This window comes from Lemur catta, chromosome 14, assembly GCF_020740605.2.
Source record: "Lemur catta isolate mLemCat1 chromosome 14, mLemCat1.pri, whole genome shotgun sequence".
NCBI lineage: Eukaryota > Metazoa > Chordata > Mammalia > Primates > Lemuridae > Lemur > Lemur catta.
In genome coordinates this window covers 65,556,846-65,576,688 of record NC_059141.1, presented here as the reverse complement: position 1 = coordinate 65,576,688, position 19,843 = coordinate 65,556,846, and the positions used below count along the sequence as shown (strand labels likewise).

General features: G+C 46.0%; 1 protein-coding gene across 2 annotated transcripts; it reads right to left on the bottom strand.

Annotated features, from left to right (window-relative positions):
* Window positions 1–2,856: 2,856 nt before the first annotated feature.
* C14H10orf53 (chromosome 14 C10orf53 homolog) lies at window positions 2,857–18,605 on the bottom strand. 2 transcript variants are annotated; one of them, XR_006739141.1, is made up of 4 exons: window positions 18,487–18,605; window positions 4,355–4,474; window positions 3,268–3,707; window positions 2,857–2,872 (listed from the first exon to the last, which is right to left on the bottom strand). XR_006739141.1 is itself a non-coding variant. In XM_045567973.1 (3 exons), the coding sequence occupies exons 1-3, from the start codon at window positions 18,581–18,583 to the stop codon at window positions 3,643–3,645; spliced, it is 282 nt and encodes a 93-aa protein (XP_045423929.1). In that variant the 5' UTR covers window positions 18,584–18,605; the 3' UTR covers window positions 3,187–3,642. The 2 variants fall into 2 exon arrangements, 1 of the variants encoding a protein (XP_045423929.1); XM_045567973.1 differs by lacking the exon at window positions 2,857–2,872 and having other exon boundaries at window positions 3,187–3,707.
* Between the last annotated feature and the right edge of the window lie 1,238 nt (window positions 18,606–19,843).

The following is a 19,843-nucleotide window of genomic DNA, read 5'->3' as shown; positions in this document are numbered from 1 at the left end:
CCTGCTGCCCCTCGGCATGCTGCACCCGGATGCTGTGCGCGTGCCCCGGGCTGCGAGGTGCAAACGCCGGTCTCTCCTGAGTAGCTGATTTCACCACTATCTAATAAGCTCTGTTCCACTAGCCTTTTCAATGTGCAAGCAATTTGAAAAGAATATTTTATCCATGCCTCATGCCAGAGACCTGGGCTGGCATTTTCTTGTCTTTTACCTGGATTTGGCCAACTGGCGTGTTTCTCCTGGGAACTTGGCACCATCAGGGCACCCATTGTCACCTGAGATGTTCTCCCCCATAACACTTTAATGCCCACAGAGCCTATGAGCTGGAGGTGCACGTCTGAAGCAGAGGGAATTGAGTATCAAGTCCCAGTATTACTTTGTCCAGGATGTGTGTCCAAGGCAGTAGCCTTTGCTATTGAGGGTACAAGGGTCCTTTCAGGATCCTCCCTCTGTCCCCTCACTGCTGAAATGTCCCAGCAACTTACCTTGGGAACTGATTTTTAACACAGTTCTACTGTATATGGCTCTTTGCTAAAAGACTGTCAAGATTTTTAAGGGTAAACCCACCAAGAGAGTGGGGCCCCAGGCAAGAGTCCAGAAAGGTTCCCTAAAAATCTATTCTTCTTAAATTTTAAAACTAGACAGAAAAAGCCTAGAATTCCAAATTTTGTTTAAAAACTATTAAGACAGGGTTATGCTACTAATTTTATTCCAAAAAAGATAATTTCTATATATGTTCCAATAGCAATGACATTGATTTGGCATCTTATAAAACTTAAAATGTGATTTAATTAAGTGGTGTTTTAAAAGCATTAAAAGGCACCCGAATGTCTAGCCTGTGGAAGCACACAGCACTTTGCCTTTGATCGGGAGCAAGCCCTGTTTCCCGGCTCTCTGCAGGGAGGAGTTTGTTCTAGAAGACAGAAGACAGAGGGAGCTGAAGGAGGATGACGGCACATTTCTTCAGATGTTTCCAGCAAGAAAATTCTTCTTAATCAATGACAGAGGAAGGTTAGGCCACATAGACAGGTGGCCTTTATGTCAAAGTCTTGATTTTATTTTAAGTGTTTATTTGAAAAATATCCCTTGCACACACTCAGGAAGTAAAAATCAATCCCAACACAGGAGACATCTACAACATGGAAGACAGGATAGCCCGTAGGCCTCCTCCCGCCGCCCCACCCCACCCTCCTCTCCAGTCCCACCGCCCAGAGGTAACCCCGGTGACTTTTCCCACTAATGCTGATTCAGACATCATTGACCTCCGATCTAAACTGGGACACAGAGCTCTGGGCACAGGCATCTCAGGTTTTTCTTAGGATCCCTGTGCAATCTCGCCGTACCGGCCCTTCAGCTCTGGCCCTGTGCCCTGCGGAGGGAAGGAGGGCAGGTCCTGGTGGTCATGGGCTGCTCTGAAGGCACAGTCACAGCCTAGGGGTGGGGCAGGATGTGGAGGAGGGCAAGGGGGCTACCAGGGGGAGCACTTGCTACCAGTTCAACGCCAGGTTTGCAGAGCCGGAGGAGCTGAAGTTACCACACGGATTGCAGACTGGGAAAGCTAGCAGTTTCAGTTCTCAGCACAAAAAGTTTGGGCAGTGAAAGTAGGGATCACCGCTCAAGGAGGGAGAAATTTCCTGATTCGAGACAGAACACTCAGATAGTCAACCAATGCTTTAGTCACGTGGGAAAAGGCTCAACATAAAATGTTAAGTTAAAAAAAGGGAGAAAATTGTGTACAGATAATGTGATCCCAAATGGGTGAAGTCAGTTTCTGTATATGTCTCTCTCCACGAATATTCGGACATAAATAGAAGAAACTCAAACTGAAATATATCAAAATGTAATTAAATTTGTTCATTATCATTACCTTATTATTTCATTTTTCTTTAATGAAAATGGATTTCTTTTTTTTTTTTTTTGAGACAGAGTCTCACTTTGTTGCCCCGGCTAGAGTGAGTGCCGTGGCATCAGCCTAGCTCACAGCAACCTCAGACTCCTGGGCTTAAGCGATCCTACTGTCTCAGCCTCCCGAGTAGCTGGGACTACAGGCATGAGCCACCATGCCCGGCTAATTTTTTTTGTATATATATTTTTAGTTGGCCAGATAATTTCTTTCTATTTTTAGTAGAGACGGGGTCTCACTCTTGCTCAGGCTGGTCTCGAACTCCTGACCTCGAGCGATCCACCCGCCTCGGCCTCCCAGAGCTAGGATTACAGGCGTGAGCCACCGCGCCCGGCCGAAAATGGATTTCTCTTGCAATAAAATGTTTATATTGAAACAAAGATAGAACACTATATCTGTAGTGACTTAAGCTGGCTGTTCTTTGACAGACAGAGACTAAATCTAGGGTGACTGAAGACATGTGAAAATCAGCATCAGACACTGGGAGGAAGAACTTTTTTGAGCCTCAATTTCTCAGTAAGAAGATGATTAAATATTTCCAAAGAGTTCTACGTGATCCATAAACTCCAAAGCAACTCTGACAAGTGAAGCTTGGGCTGGGGTTTTAAAATTACATCCTCTATTTCATCATGTGTGAGAGAGAACTTGCCCAAGTGTTGGCCTCTGAGGTTCTGGGGCAGGCGGGCTTGAGGCTGCCTGGGGCAACGGCCGGGATTGCTCCCAGGTGTGGCGAGGCTGCAGGGCTGCGCTCGGAGCCAGTCCTCGGCTCTTGGAAGGCTCTGAAAGCCCTGCTTTGGCACCACAGGTTCCCAGGGCCCCAGAGTCTTCTGCTAGGGGATCCAGCTTTCTTCCAAAAGGCACAAGGCCCTCTTACCATGACCTTACATCGAGCGTCATTAGATAAGTATCTGCATGTGTCACTCTCCTTTGCTCTGCAGTTGAGGACATAGACTGCAGTTTGGCGCACAGGACCTGAGGTATGAAGAACACTATTTTGACATGACTGATTATTGCACTGACTGTAGCTAAAGTCCTCTTTGACTCTACCGGACTCTGTTCTCCAAAGGGACGGGAGAGCCGTTTCATGTTCTGCCCAGCCCTCCTTTGTGTCCTCCTTAGAACATCCTGTCAGACTGGCTAATGCAAAAGAAGGCAGGTCACTTTCTTGTTTTAAATGAGAATAACCAAAGATTTGATTATAGCTAATTTTATATTAGCAATTTTAAATTTATTCCATCAGAAGCCAGAAATACATTTGTAGGAATAGCTAGGTTTCCAAATATTGACATTAACTTTGGGTTCAGACATCGAAAGGCCTCTAGTCTACACCCCAAGCCCCCCTCCCACCATCCCCTCTCTAATCTTACCTAGCTCTTCACCGACTGTCGAATGGCTTCTCAAATGCTTCTGGCAACTATGTGTTATTAGTACCGGATGGCACCTTGTTATTAGATTGCATTTTATTATTTCCTTCAGCTCAGTGCGTACCTAATATTGGAGGGCTCTCCCTATGGGTTGAGACCGAGAGATGCTGCAAATGATGTGGTTTTATTATTTCTGGGCCCCTAGCAGCCAGGTGAGAAACCCGATGCTGTGTAAGCTGACGGACAGGCCGGCATCACCCCGTTCTGATTGGTAGAGCCCAGCGTCCGTGCCTCAGCATGGCCGCTGCTGTCTGCATCACAGAATGGTTGGGGGCAGCTGCCGTTCTGCCCACTTGAGACGCCCGTTGCATGAGGAGATCAGTAGGCATTCAGCACGGCTATCCTGGCCTTTTCACACAGTGGGTCTAATTTACCATCACCTCCTAGGGAAATAGAAAGAGTTTTCTTTTGGCCAGCTTTATATACAATGTAATGTCTTATTAGACATATACCCGGCTTCCACCCAGAGTGCATTTTCAAAGGCCACAGGCGTGTAAAATGTCAACTAGCCTCTGATAAAAGAGTACTAGTGGATGCAAAAGCTTTTGCTTCTGAGCACAGAGAGGCACTCGCGCTGCCAGACTGCCAGGCCAGAAAGTCTCCAGGGCAAAGAAATCCCCTAGAACATTGCTGATAACGCCATGCCCTGCTGGCATATTGACTCTAATTGTCTTAGTAAGTCTAGATAGAATAAACAAATGGAACAAAAATAGCTTTGAAAGAAAATAATAAAACACATTATTAAAGTGCAAAAAACCTATTATCCTTAAATTCCATCATATCACTTGAAGGGCTTAACTTCATTTTCTTTCCTCTTCTGTTCCCAGAGCACCCAGCACTTCCCTTTGTGTGGTTCAGGACACTCTCCTGTCTGTGCCATATGGCATAGGGCTCGCGGTATGAATTTAAAACTCAGAAAGAAGCCCAATTTGAACCCAGACACAACACACTGACCATTCCAACTAGAAACTGAGGGACTCTTCAGAGGTGGTGGCAGAATGCTGGCTGGAAACCTTGCTCAAGGGCTTACCAAACTCCAAGTCCTTGATGTTGCAGTGGAAGACCACTTCTTCATTTACCATGAGTTCTACCACACTCCAGTCTTCTATCTTCTCTAGGATGACCTCGTGTCCATCTCTGGCCAGCACAGCTGGAGAAGACAGAGAAGGAGGTGGGTGATGGGGCCCGGTTTCAGATTACGGGTAGCTGTCCTCATGGATGACAGTAGTGTGTCTGCCCCAGTTGCTCATGGGTATACCGCCTTGGCAGGCCCTTAGCTGGTGCTGGCCCTGTGCCCTCCCCTTGGATGGGAACTATGGCCAGAGGCCTGACCATTCAGCTTTCTGTTGCGATTTCCCCAGACCCAGGTGATCTGTTGAACAATGAGCTTTCGCTAGGAAAGAGCGACTGGGCTTTCCAGAGATTGTGTTGGAGGGGACTCAGGTGATTAGGCAACTTCTTACCCTGCTGATGGAAATGCAAATCGGTCACTTTTCCAGAGGGTAGTTTGACAAGCACATACCACAAGGAAATTGCACTTGAAAGAAACCTTCCCAAGAAAAAAAACTAGAAATACAGGCAGGTTTTTGCAATAAGATGTCCTTTCTATATTATCTTTGCTATTATCATAGCAAAATACTGGGAACAACTCACATGTCCAATAATAAGAAAATGGTATGTCCATATAATGAGATAATGAGATTTTATTTGGACATTTAAAAAATGTTTAGGTTTTTTATATTTCAAGTTTTTAATACTTCAAGCAAAAATACTGATAAGCAAAAATACAAGACATGAATATGTATAACATATACTAAAATATATATTCAATATTAATTAAAATATGTATGTAAGGAGGAAGAAAATATCACTTACCACAGTGATTACCTCTCTGTGGTAAGATTATATGAAACTTTCCCCTTTTTATTCTTTCAATATTTTCCAGATTGTTTATAATAATCAGAAAAAAGTTTTTTCTGAAATCTGCATGTTGGTTATCACTTACATTCAGTGGCTCCTTCCCCAGAGATCAGCCATGGAGAAAACATTAGGTTTAATCTCTGTTGTGGAAGTGCAAGGATATATGGGTCGGATGAAGTGGTGTGCACGGCACAGACCAGAGCTCTATGCTCGCCAACGAGCTTCTCCCAGTTGCCTCGGTGCGTTTGCCCTATAACACTGACCTTGGAGTGGGCGTGCCCTTCCGCCCCAGTTTCTGGTAGAAAGCCCTACTCACCCCCTGATACAGACACTAGAGTGGGTGGCTCATAGCCACCTTTGGCAGTCTTCATTTGTGGGTGAGAATTTTGGTGAGGATGGAATGAGAAATCAGGTGGGTGGCATGTTTTTTGAAGTTTTAGCATTTCAATCAGTCTTACTAATTGGACTGGTGAAAAGCAGACAGTTACGTCAGTTAATTGCATTTAATGACAGAGACAATTGCTGTTTCAAATGTTGGTGTGTCCACTTCATCTTTCAATCAGTTCAAGAACATCCAGCCCCAACTGTGAACATTTTAATTGCGTGATTTTAATTTCACTTCTGGAAAGGAACTTCAGAAAGAGACTCAGCGAGGATCTCCATTAACAAGATAATGCTCTTTGGGCACCTGGTGGTGGCTCTAATTGGCCTGCATCACCTAATGCCTCTCTAAAGGACACCCGCATCTTTTTTGTTGGCATATTTATGATATTGTATCCTGTTTAAGTGTCTAGTGTTAAACATCTTTGAAGAAGGCACACAGCTTGGGCTGTGACTTGCTTAAATGAAGCAGTCCCGCTGGTCTGGAAGGGCCGTTCATGTAGGGGGACATAAAGGCAGTCTGCAGGCAGAGATTTCTGGGACCCCATGCTCCTCCAGCAGTGCCCCCTCGGGCGGGGAAGCTGTGTCTACCTGAAGACACTCCAGGACGGGCTTCAGCTTGACAGGAAGGAAGTAGGAGCCAAACAGCTTCTCCATTCCCACCTACACCCCTGCCTCTGGGGGTGAGGCGCTGGCACTCTCCTGCTGACACCCAAGGCCAGCTCCAAGGCCTAGGGGCTGTGGAGACAAGGGGGGCACAGGCACTGTCTCTGGTAGGCAGGAGCAGACCCCTAGCCGAGCACCGGCAGCCACCACGGCCCTGCCTGGGGCCCTTCTCACCGAGCCTCATGCGGCGCCTGGGTTATGAGGACAGTGTCATTCTTACATGGCATTGTGCAACTCACAACCAGGATTTGAGCCACTGAATGACCCACTCTGTGGAGTTGGGGGTGCCGAATAATGAGGGTCCACCTCATCTGTGCGCAGATGAAGGCAGTAGGAAGAAATCCTCTTACGAGGCCACAGCGCTCCTTACTCTGCCTTACCCGGGGTCGGGAGCACAGGCTCTCTGCGTCCCTAAGGGTGTGCATCTTCCTGCTGCCCTCAACGCCCAGCCCCGGCGCTCCTGCAGGCGCCAGGCAGTAATGCAGGCCCCCTGAGTAACTCAGAATGGTGCTGGCACTGCCTACGACTCCTGTGGACCCCGAGTGACCTGAGTCTGGTTCTTATTAAAGCGATAAGCTGCCTCAGAGTCCACATCGTCCATCCAGCCGCAGGACGCCCGGCTCCTCCTCATCCGTCTGGGATGTGCGGAGCCCAGCTGTGGGGTGGCCAGCGCAGGCTTAAGGGATCAAACACAGAGAAGCCCCAGAATTCCTGCAGCTCATCCAAATGCCACCTCTCTACATGGAGGACCCATTTTTTCCTATGAGCTGCTGTGGGGTTGTCTATTCAAAGAAAGGTCAGATAAATATACTCCGTGAAACAAAGTCTTTGCAAAGGCAGTGGCTAAACTCCAGCATAAATCAACCAGAAGCTGTAAGGCCACCCGCAGAACACCCACCTCTTTGAAGTGGCACCTCATTCTTCAAGGGGGATCTAGATAAACTGAAGGGACGCAGATAAGCCTCCCCCCTCTCAGCGCAGGCGGAATCGTGCCCCACCTGCAAGTGACTTACACGCTGCTGGTCGGGAAGTCACGGTGTACAGACAGACCTCTCCCCCCTCTACGCAGCACGGAAGCCGTGCCAACCACCATTAACGAAGGCAGCTAATGCCTAGCTAGGGACAGGAAAATGGCACATGGGGCGTCTCAGCTAAATAAGAGTGGATTCAATTTTTAAGGGTCAGTTTCAATTCCTTCCAATTCCTGTGAGTGGGTCATTTGGCAGACTTCAGTGCAGCAGGCCAGGAACAATCACGGCCAGAGAAATTACTTACAACTCTTTGTTAAGGTTTAGTTTAGCTTCATCAGTATTGAGACTATAGTGGAGACATTTTTGCTGAGCTATTATAATTCATGGATAATAAAGAAAGAATAAAAATTTTCAGTTTGCTTAAGTTCAGAAAAGATCGGGCATATTTCCAAAGCCAGCAGGGCTTCAGGAAATGATAAAGGGATATGATTTTTAAAGAAATGCACAGAATTCAGATGGAGATTTTTGCAGAGGAGGGCCTGCAATTGCACCACTCTGCCTGCTGTGATGTTAGTGCTGGGTCTGAAATGCGTGGGAGGGGTGATGGTCAGATGCTCCCTGCCTTGCTGCTAACACCCTGGCCTTGGTGAACGTTGGTGCCAGTATCATACGAGTTATCATTCATGGACACACAGAGCTTACTTTACAAATCAACCGCCTGCTGACACCTTGCAATCCTCAAGTCTCCTTCAACCATAAAAATGCTCCCCTTGATCTTCTCAAATACTCCTTCCCTCCCCTGCTGTGGGAAGAGCCTGTGCCCGCTGCCTTTGCTCTTTGCTGCCTGGTGTCTACCCACTCCCTTACTCCTGGTGGGGAGCCTGCAGCCCGCTCTCCAGAGCTGCCCTTCCAGAGTCAAGAAGCATCCACACATTGGATGCAGCCCCCAGACATCCCCTCAACCCATCTCCTGTTTTGCTTCTTTAAGCAAATATATTAAGAAAATATATATACATTAAACTCTAACACTTTTTCAGATTGTAAAGCACTATAGACTCACGACCTTTTAAAAACCTTAAAAATTATAGAAAAGGGCAAAATTTTAAAAGTCACCCCTAAATCTCCCCGCCCCCATCTTTTCTCAATGGCAGCAGGACGGTGGTGTTCCTGGCATTCAGGGCGTGGTGCCCCGGGCCTGTCGGCACACAGGGGCTGCTCCTCCCTCTGCAGAGCTGCACGGTACCTCGCATGGTGCGTGAGCTGCAATTTAGTTACCCGTTCCTTTTTCTGGTTGTTTCCAATTTTTCACTATCACCAAAATATTGCAGCATACCTCCCTGTGCCTGTGTGGGTGTTTTTTTTTTTTTTCTTTCATAAGGAAAATACTGAGGAACGGAAAGCTGGATTCTACAGTCTGTGGTTACATTTTAATAGACACTGCCATGTTGCCCTCCAAGGTGACTGCCCTATTTACCCTCCCGTAGAGAGGGCACGAGAATACGCATTCTCTAAGCCCTTCGCCAACACGCATTCATCCCTCTCTGGAGATAACTCCTACTCAGCTGTTTGGGGCCCACGGGCCCTTTCCTCTGGAAATCCCACCGCACGTGGCTCCGGGTTCTCTCCTACTTCCATGCCTGTCCTCCTCTGGCCGCTCCTCTCTCTGAACACTCTGCCCCTCAGAGGGGCCACCGGCCAGCATCCTGCCTGCCCTGGCTTCCTCCACGGTCCCACCTCCTGTGGCTCCAACCTTCGGCTTTATGCAGGTTGATTTCCTTAGCTAATATTTATTGATGTTTACAACAAGCCAGGCCCAGTTCTAGGCGGCACTGGGACCCAGCAGAGAACAGAGCAGACGAGAATCCCTGCCCCGCTGAAGATGCACCCACGGGGGAGAAAGGGAACCAGCAGTGGGTGAAATGCACGTTGTGTTAGATGCTCACAAGCACTAGGAAGAAACGGGGAGGAGGGACAGGAGATCAGGCCGAGGGAGGCAGAGGGAAGCACTGATTTGCGGTGGGTACTCGAGCAAGGCCTGCTGTAGGTGGCTTGTGAGGAATACCCCAAGGTCAAGAGAGTGAAGAGTGAAGATCTGTGGAAGGAACGTTCCAGGACAGCAACTGGCAAGACGGGGTGGGAGCTGCTGAGTGTTGAGGGTTGGCAGCAGGAGCCGAGCCTGGGACAGGGTGGGCAGCTGCGGGAGGGAAGGGGTGAAGGGGGCCATGGGGAGCGTGGGAGGCCATGTGAGCCTTTGGCTTCTCCCCTAAGTGGGCTGGGAGCCAGCAGGATGTCCTTGGAGGCAAAGGCCATGCCATGACTCAGGCTCACCAGGTCACCTGGCTTTGGCGCTGAGAACAGATCACAGGGGCGGTTGTGGGGAGCTCAGTGAGGAGGCCGGGGAGCAACCAGGCAGGAGATGATGGCAGCTGGACAAAAAGATGGAGGGGTGGTCAGGAGGGGTAGGAAGGGTTGAATTCTAGATGTGCTGTGAGCACAGAGCTGACAGGATGTGTTGACAGACTAAACAGGGAGTGTAAACGAAAGCAAAGAGAGAGGTGAGAGCGAGGTTTCCTGCCTCAGCACCTGAAAGCACAGGGCTGCCAGGAGCAGAGAGGGGAAGGGAGCAGAGCTGCTGGTGGGGTGAGTGTTAGGAGTCCTGCCGGGAAATTCTGGCACACCAAGTCTGAGCTGCTACTCAACAAGGCAGTGGCAATGAGAGTTCCCAATTAAAGATATAAATTTGGAAGTCATCAGCATACAGACGTCATTTAAAGTCATAATTACTTCTGACTCAAATCCTGCCTTCATCTTTCTCCTGAGCTCCAGAACATAATTTCTAACCACTGGCTGACTTTTTCTTCCTTCCCTTCCCTTCCCTGTCCTGCTCTGTCCTGCCCTCTCCTCCCCTCCCTCCCCCCCCTTCCCTCCCCTTTTCTTTTCTTTTTCTTTCTTTCTTTCCTTCCTTCCTTCCTTTTCTTTCTTTCTTTTCCTTTCTTTCATCTCTCTCTCTCCCTTTTTTTCCTTCTTTTTCTTTTTGAGACAGGATCCCACTCTGTTCCCCAGGCTAGAGTGCAGTGGTGTCATCATAGCTCACTGCAACCTCAAACTCCTGGGCTCAAGGTATCGTCCTGATTCAGTCTTCCGACTAGGTGGGACTACAGGCATGCCCCACCATGCCCAGCTAATTTTCTATTTTTTATAGAGACAGGGCCTTGCTCTTGTTCAGGATGGTCTCAAACTCCTGGCCTTAAGTGATTCTCCTGCCTCAGCCTCCCAAAGTGCTAGGATTACAGGTGTGAGCCACCACACCCGGCTATTAATATTTCTTAATAGTTTATTTCTTCCCCACTTCTCCTCCCTAAATCTCTTCCTTTGGTTTGGAATTGGATTCTGAAAGCACATCCCTGGTCTCATCCTTCCTTAGCTCAAGAACCTTTGCTGGTTCCTTGTTGCCAAAGGTGAAACAGGCCAGACTCCCTTGTTGCTCACCATCCTCCACCCAGACCCAACTGCTTGCTGCTCCCTAGATGTACCCCAGGCTTCCTCCTTCTCCCCTTCCCAATGGCCCTTCCTCAGGAATAGTAAGAACTAACCCTGTGGAGCCCTTGCTATGTGCAGGCATGGTATTCATTACACGCATTTCCTCATCAGAATCTCGTATCAGTGAGGTAGGGGTTCACATTCCCCTTTTACTAACAAGTAAACTGAGGCTCATAAGGGTAAATTACTTGATTTTGACTTTGGCCACAAAGCTACCAAATTGTAGAGTCCAATTCAGACCAGGTTGGCTGGACTTCAGAACCCCTGAGCTTAACCTGTGCTCATGCCATCTCCCTGCCAACTGTGCCAAGAGTGTAGGCAGGAGACAAGTGACCAGGGAGAGGTGACAGGTAAAGCTGACAGAACCTATGGACAAACTGGGGGGGGTCCCCCAATACTTGTAAGATGTGTATCGGAGCAAAATGTACCTTTCTGCATTCTGTTTAATATAATTTTGAGCATGTAAATGAGCTAATGGAACTCCCACAGTCATGCTGATTGTGGCAGCAGTAAGGCAGCAGAAAGGAGCATAATTAAAGTGGCTGCAGACGTCAGCAAAATGGCAGGGTAGACAGCTCCAAACTCCATCTCTCCATGGAAACACTGATAAAACAACCAGAAACTGTCAGAACCAACTTTGTTAAAACTCTAGAATACAATCAAAGGTCTGCAGCAACCAAGGGAACAATGAATTCAGGAAAAGGTAGCTTTAAAATGGCAGAAGAGCTCTGTGGAATTTTCCTTTGCCCTCACCCCACCTTCTCCCTGACTCGGTGGCAGTCTCAGTGACAGCAGCCCATGCTCCCAGTATGGGACCCTGGTTCTTGACTCCAGAGGAAGCAGGGCAAACCTTATTCGCAAATTCTTGTGTTTTTCTGTTCTAACCCCTCTGGGGGCTTCCGGAAGGACCGAAGCAAGGCACTTGTCTTTGCCTGACTTGGAACCCACACAAGGTGGAAAAGCTGTGGGCGGTGCTCAGAAACATTGTAAGGCAAATGAAAAACTCACAGCTGCCTGGGCAAAAAATTATAGCTGAGACACACAATAGATTTCACAAAGCCTACGGGGAAAACCTGGAGAGAGAGTTTCTTTGGGAAATTAGGAGATTCAAAAGGACTCATGTATACTGGGGGATTTAGAAGGCCAAGAGCAGGCTTAGAACAGGATGCATGCCCCGGAAAGACCACGAAGATCCAAAGCTCTCAGCACTGGCTGATCTACAGGCTCAGCGAGAAGAGGAGGCAGAGGCCGGGGCAGAACTGTGACCAGCCTGGCTAAGTGTTACAGGAGTGCCTCAACGTAGAGCAAATCCACAAAGAATGGGAGAAATTTCTTTGTTTGGTTTGGTTTTAAAGCACTTGGCATTCAAGGAAATTTTAGCCAAAACACTGGCTGAGCACAAGCTAAGCCTTCAACAATTAGGAATAGCAAACTCTGGGGAAGGAGGAAAATATGGTTTCCAGGGATAACACTCCATAATATCTGAATGTCTGGTTTTCAGCAAAAACAATCACAAAGCATGTAAAGAAACAGGAAAGTATGGCCCAGTCAAAGAAAACATATTAATTGACAGAAACTCTCCGAGGAAGCTCAGACATTGGGCTTATGTTAAATCAACTATCTTAAATATGCTCAAAGAGCCAAAGGAAACTACACATAAATGACTAAAAGAAATGAGAAAAATGAGGTATGTACAAAATGAGAATATCAATAAAGAGAAATTCTGAAAAGGAACTAATCAAGTTCTGGAGTTGAAAAGTACAATAACTGGAATAAAAACATCACGAAACAGGTTTAACAGCAGATCTGAGTAAGCAGAAGAAAGAATCAGCAAACTTGAATACAAGACAAATGAGATTACCCAGTCTGAAGAGCAGAAAGGAAGAAGAATGAAGAAAAATTAAAAGAGCCCCAGAAACCTGTGGCACACTCTCAAGTATAACAACGTATACATAATGGAAGTCCTGGAAGGAGAGCAAAGAGAGAAAGGGACGAAAAGAATATTTGAAGAAATCATGACTGAAACTTCCCAAACTTCATGAAAGACATGAAAATACATATCAAAGAAGCTCAGCTAACTGCAAGCAGGATGAACTCAAAGAGATCTGCACTAAGGCACATTATGACAAATTGTCAAAAGACAAAGACAGGATCGTGAAAGCAGTGAGAGAGAAGTGACTCATCATGCACAAGAGATACTCAGCAGGTTAACAGCTGATTTCTGGTCAGAAGCCATGGAGGCCAGAAGGCAGTGGGATGACATATTTAAATATTTGTTAAAATGCTGAAAGGAAAAAAAAACCCAAAATCTGTGTATTGGTAAGGGTTCTCCAGAGAAATGGAATCAATAGGAGATATGTGTGCATGTATATACATATACATATATACACACATATGTACATATACAGATGCTCCTCAGCTTACTATGAGGTTATGTCCTCATAAACCCATTTTAAGTTGAAGGTACTGTAAGTTGAGAATGCATTTAGTCTACCTAAACTATAGAACATCATAGCTTAGCCTAGCATACTCTAAATGTGCTCAAACACTTATGTTAGCTTACAGTTGGGCAAAATCATCTAACACTAAGCCTATTTTACAATAAAGTGCTGAATACCTCATACAATTTATTGAATACTGTTCTGAAAGTCAAATACAGAATAGTTGTATGGGTTCTCGTCATCAACATACATAGCTGAAAGCACCATTATACAGTCAAAAAATCATTAAGCTCAACTATTGTAAGTTGGGGACCATCTGTATATACATATATATGTGTCTGTGTGTGTGTGCATGTGTGTGTATGCACACACACACATAGAGAGAGAGAGAGATTTTAAGGAATTGGCTCACTGGTCAGGTTGGAGACACAGGTAGAGTTTCTATGTTGCAGTTTTGAGGAGAATTGCTTTTTTGAGAAACTTCAATATTGTAGTAAGGTCTTCAACTGATTGGATGAGGCCAACTGAAAGACTTTCCCCTAAGATCAGGAACAAGGCAAGGATGCCCACTCTTGCCACTTCTATTCAATATAATATTGGAAGTACTAGCCAGAGAAATCAGTCAAGGAAAAGAAATAGATGACATCCAAACTAGAAAGAAAGAAGTAAAACCACCTCTATTTGCAGATGGCATGATCTTATATCCACAAAACTCTAGTTTCCTAAAACAAAAAAACTACTGGTGCTAATAAATGAGATCAGCGAAGTTGAAGAATACAAAAGCAACACATAGCAGTTGAGTTTCTATGCACGGGCAGTGCATAGAAAAGGGAGTCAGACTCTGAAAAGGGAGTCAAGAAAACAATTCCACTTACAATAGCATCTAAAAGAACAAAACATTTAGGAACAGATTTAAGCAATGAGCTGCAAGTCTTATAAGCCAAAAACTACAAAATTTGCTAAAAGAAATTAAAGAAGAACTAAATAAATAGAAATATATCCTATGTGCATGGACTGAAGGACTTAATATTGTTTAGATAGCAATACTACCCAAAGAATTATACATATTCAATGCAATCTCTTTAACCATCCCAATGGTGTTTTTTGCAGAAATGAATTCCCTAAAATTCACAAGGAATTTCATGGGACCCACAATAGTCAATACAGTCTTCAGAAAGAACAAAGTTGGAGGACTTACATTTCCTGATTTCAAAATTTACTACAAAGGTATAATAATCACAACAATATGGTACTGGCATAAAGATAAACAAATGGAACAGTGGAATAGAATGGAGAGCCTAGAAATAAATCTTCACACTGATTAATGTGAATGAATGGCCAATTGATTTTTGATATCGGTGCCAAGACCATTCAATGCGTGAAGAACAGTCTCTTTAACAAAAGGTGCTGGGAAAACTGGATATCCACAAGAGTATCTTTTGAATGAAGTTGGCCCCTTACATTATGCCACATATAAAAATTAACCAAGAATGGATCAAAGATCTAAATTTAGAAATTATATTTGAAGGATAGCTTCACAAAAAAATTTTTAGAAATTATAAAACTCTTAGAAGACAACATGGGGGCAAATGTGTATTATCTTAGATTTGGCAATGGTTTGTTTCTTAAACAGCAAAGCATAGGCAACACAAGAAAAAAAATAGATAAATTGAACTTCATTAAAATTAAAATTTTTGTGCATCAAAAGACACTATCAAGAAAGTGAAAAAATAATTTACAGAATGGGAGAAAATCATTTATTCTGATAAGGTTCTAGTATTCAGAATGTATAGCTGGACGCAGTTGCTTGTGCCTATAATCCCAACTACTCAGGCTTGGGAGGCTGAGGAGGGAGGATCCCCTGATACCAGGAGTCAGAGACCAGAACACAGTGAGACTCTGTCTCTAAAAAACAAACAAACAAAAACAGAATATATATAAAGAACTTTTCCAACTCAACAACAGAAAGAAGAATAGCCCAACTGAAAAATGGGCAGAGGACTTGAATAGACATTTCTCCAAATACATACAAATGGCCAATAAGCACAAAAAAAGATGCTCAACATCATTAGCTATTAGGGAAATGCAAGTCAAAACCACAAGATGCCATTTTGCACCTACCAGTAATGTTATAATAAAAAAAAAACAAAACATAAAATTGAAATCCTTGTGCATTGCTGGTTGGAATGTAAAATGGTGTTGCTGTTTTGGCAAAACAGTTTAGAAGTTCCTCAAAAAGTTAAATATATGACTATGTGATTCAGCAACTCTACTCCTTTAAAACACAGTGACTCAAACAGATATTTGTTCTCCAATGTTCTTAACAGCATTATTCACAACAGCCAAAAGGTGGAATCAACCCAAGTGTCCATCAACAAATGAATGGATAAACAAAACCTGGTGTGTGTGTGTGTGTGTGTGTGTGTGTGTGTGTGTGTGTGTGTGTATAGGAATATTACTCAGCCACAAAAAGAAATGAAGTACTAATATGTGCTACAACATAGATGAACCTTGAAAATATTATGCTAAGTGAAATGAGCCAGACACAAAAGGACACATACTGTATGATTCTACTCCTATCAAATATCTAGAATGGGCAGATGCATAGAGACAGAAAGCAGAGTAGAGGTTACCAAGGGCTGGGGCTAGGGGCATGGAAAGTTACTGCTTACTGGGTACAGAATTTCTGTTTACGATCGATAACAGACCAGTGCCACAACATTGTGAATGTAATTCATGTCACTGAATTGTACCCTGGAAATGGTTAAAATGGGAAACTTTGTTATGTGTACTTTGCCACAATAAAAATAGTAAAAAAAAAAAAATAAGGAAATAGCTGAACTGACAGAAAATGTGGGGGTGGGTTGTGTGGGGGAGGAGCTCACATACCGTAGGTCTGGGACAAAGAAAAAGAAAAATGTCTGCAAAAGTCAAGAGGCTGGGGACAGAAAGAGAAAGTAAGAAGTCTCAAAGATCTCTTGGATGTAGTTGTTTTCCCTCAGTGGGCTAAATCTTCATTATTTTTAGAGAAAGTAAACATAAACTAAAGGTGAATTATGAGGAGACGGTGGGTGGGCCTCATCGGAGCGGGAGGAAGAGAAAAGTCATTTATTTGGGCTGCATCCTTAGCCAAGACTACAAAACATCTTAAGCATCACCATATGGCACTGCTAATGACTGAATTGTGCACCCCCTGTCATATGTTGAAGCCCTAATCCCCAATGTGATTATATTAATATCTGGAGATAGATCCTGGAGATGTAATTAAGGTTAAATGAGGTTGTAAGGGTGGGGCCCTAATGTGGTAGGATTAATGTCCTTATAAGAGACACCAGAGAGCTTGCCCACTCCCCCCATGTCCCTCCACCATGTGAGGACGAGAGAGAGGGTAGCTGGCAGCAAGCTAGGAAGAGGGCCCTCACCAGAAACCGCCCCTGCTGGGCCTTGATCGGGGAGTTCTAGCCTCAGGTTGTGAAAAAGGTAGATCTCTATTGTTTATGGTATTTTGTTATGGCAGCCCTAGTAAACTAATACAAACACTGAGGTATTTACAACAGAAGTTCTGTCAACTGTTTTCTCAGAGAAAGCTACATTCTCTGCCGACTGAAATCCTACCCATCCTTCAAACTCGAACTCAAATGTCATCTCCTTCGGGGGGCCTTCCCTGATTGCTGAGTCAAAACTGATGTTTGCCTCCTCTGGACTCCCACAGCATTTTGCATGGAAGATTCTTAGTCTGAGTCGTATAATGGAGTTCATCAACGCTCAGTCCTGGGCCCTCTTCTCATTCTATATGTTCTCTCCAAGTCAATGACTCATATATTTCTATCTCCACCTCCAGACTTTTTCTCTCAACTCCAGGATAGCAGAGCTGACTCAGTACCTCCATCTAGGCAGCTGAAAGCACATGAAAACCTTAATACAGATACTCCTTGACTTAACGATGGGGCTACATCCCAATAAACACATCATGAGTCTAAAATGCATTTAGTACCCTGGTAAATCCATATAAAGTGGAAAAATCATAAGTGGAACCACTGTAAGTCCAGATGCACCTCCATTTATGGTGGAGTTGCCTCCAGATAAATGCATCGTAAGGTTGAAAAATCACATCTGGGGACTGTCTGTATATCCAAAATGGAACATATTCCTCCAAGTTAAGGTCCATCTTTGGCGTTTTCAATTTTAGCGGAGAACACTTCCATCCATCAGCACTGTCTCAAGCCAGACGCCGACTTTCTGTGCATGACATCCTCTTTACCCTTGCCTCCCACATCCATCCTCAGGGAGCAGCACTGCTTTTACCTTGATCCATTATCCCCTTTATGGCTGTCCTGGTCCAAGCTACTCTGAACCCTGGACCATGCCAACAACAGCCTTCTGACTTGTCTTCCCTGCTCCCGCTCTCAGCCCCTCCGATCTGTGATCCTCAGAGCAGCCAGGCTTTCCTTCCCCTGCTTACAACTCATCTGTGGCCCTGCAGGATCTGGCCTCTGTCTCCCTCTCCACCGTTATACCCCCATCGGTGCTACAAATCATCACTTATTCATGCCTCCAGCCTTTGCAGACATTAGTCCCTCCTGGAAGGCTCTTTCCTTTCTTTACCTGGTTAGTTTTTACTCATTTCTTTAAAGCTCAACTCAAATGTAATTTTCTCAAATGAGCTTTACCAGACCCTCCCTCCTCTCCAATTATGGCCAGACACAGGTAGTGACATTCCCATGGCACTCTGTACCCTCAGAGCTTTGACCCAGCCATCACTTAGTGGTAAGCAAGGAGAAGATCACTTCAAGGACATACATCATTGTTCAACAGTGCGTCTTCAGTACCTGGAAGGGTATCTGACACATACTAGGTCCTCAATTCAGGTTTGTTGCATGAATGAATGACTAAGAGAGAGAATTTCGGCACTGCTATTTTCCAGCCATTTGACTTGTGAAAGTCACTTAATATTTCTGATTCTCAGTTTTCCAATTCGTAAGCAGGGTTATATAATTTTTTCTACCGAGGAAATCTGTGTACACTGTCCCGCACTCAGGGGGCCCACGGCTCATTTGTCCCCACTTTTACATCCAACCTGTGGAAGCCGGAGGATGCTAAGTCATCCTGGGGAGCGGGGCTCTGGGAAGACTTCTCGGAGGAGGCGGCACTTGGTCGGACACTGAGGAAGGAGGCACAAGGCACACATTGCATGGATGCTCGGGGGCTGGGGCGCACAGTGGCGGACGCAGCAGGAGGCCCACCTTGCAGGCCCTCCAGGCGGAAGGTGCGGTGCTCCACGGACAGGCCCACCGCGCTGTACGGCCCGTAGCGCAAGACGACAACCGCGTTCCTCGGCATGGCCCGGCCGCAGCTCCGGAGCAGCGCCCGCTGCTAGGCAACGCTTCCCCGACGCTCGGCGAGGGGCGTGGCCAACAGCGGGAGGGGCGGGGGCGGAGCTGCGGGGTCCCCCGCCCAGGTCCCCGCCCGACGCCCGAGCGGCTGCCGTGACCCTCGCCGCCCCGCGGTAGCCCCAGCAGCCGGCCTGGGCGGGCCGGTTTCGCGGTGTGTGTCGGGCGTGCGAGGCGCTTTCCAGGGCATCCCGCTGACTCGTGCGCACCGGGGAGGGCAGTGGCCTTTTGTATTTCGCGTTTGCACCGCCAGGTTTGGGGAGGCCGCGCAACCTCCCCAGGCGAGGCAGAGGTGTCGTGTGCATCGGCAATCCTTGCGTTTCCTCTGCTCTTTTGCCTGTTTTTGGACTGATTATATTTGTTCGTCACTCCATTTTTTTTCTCTGTTTGAAAGTTGTTTTTGTTCTCTTACTAGTTAGGCCGTTTGGTGGAGACGGAGCTGTAAGCTCGCCCAACTGCCTTTCCTTTGCTCAGGTCTGCCCGCCGGAATGCGGACCTGAAGGACGTCCACCACTGCCAGGCCGGCCCAACAAAGTCGCGGCCACACCTGCTGTCCTCTCCTCGTCGGTGGCCACAGGCAACACGCAGGGAGGATCTGAGACTGGGGCATGACAGGGCCAAAACGTGGGCGCAACCTGGACCCCGAACAGCTGCGCTGGGTACAGGCTCACCCTTCTGCACCAGTTGGTGACAGAAGCAAGAAGGAAACACTGAGATTTTGGGGTTGTTTATAATAGCAGTTAGGCCCAACTAACCATCCTAATACCCTTGCAATTACAACATAAACCTTGAATTTCTAAAAATCCAATTGTAGTTGATATTTTGACCCTTCCTTTGAACAGAAGGATTTAAAAAACCGGTTCCAATTAATTCTTCCAACATATGCCTTTGTCGTGTATTTGAATTCTCTCCACTCGTGAAATATGTTCTAGTGTGACAGATATGTCTTTGATGAGAATTAGTTCATATGTAGTCGGTACATAGAGAAATGATGTCAGTAGAATTTGGACATTATTTTGGGGCATAAGTAATTTCCCCCAGCACGTTAGTGTTTTGCACCACCAGGTAAGAGCCGCTGAACTCTCAGCACAGCCGAACCCAGCAAACTCTGGAGGAATACCAGACTGTACACAATGTCATTATTCTTTCTTTTGGTTCAGTATTGCCACATGTCCTGCCTTGGAAGGACTTATTTTCTGGTACTGCCTAA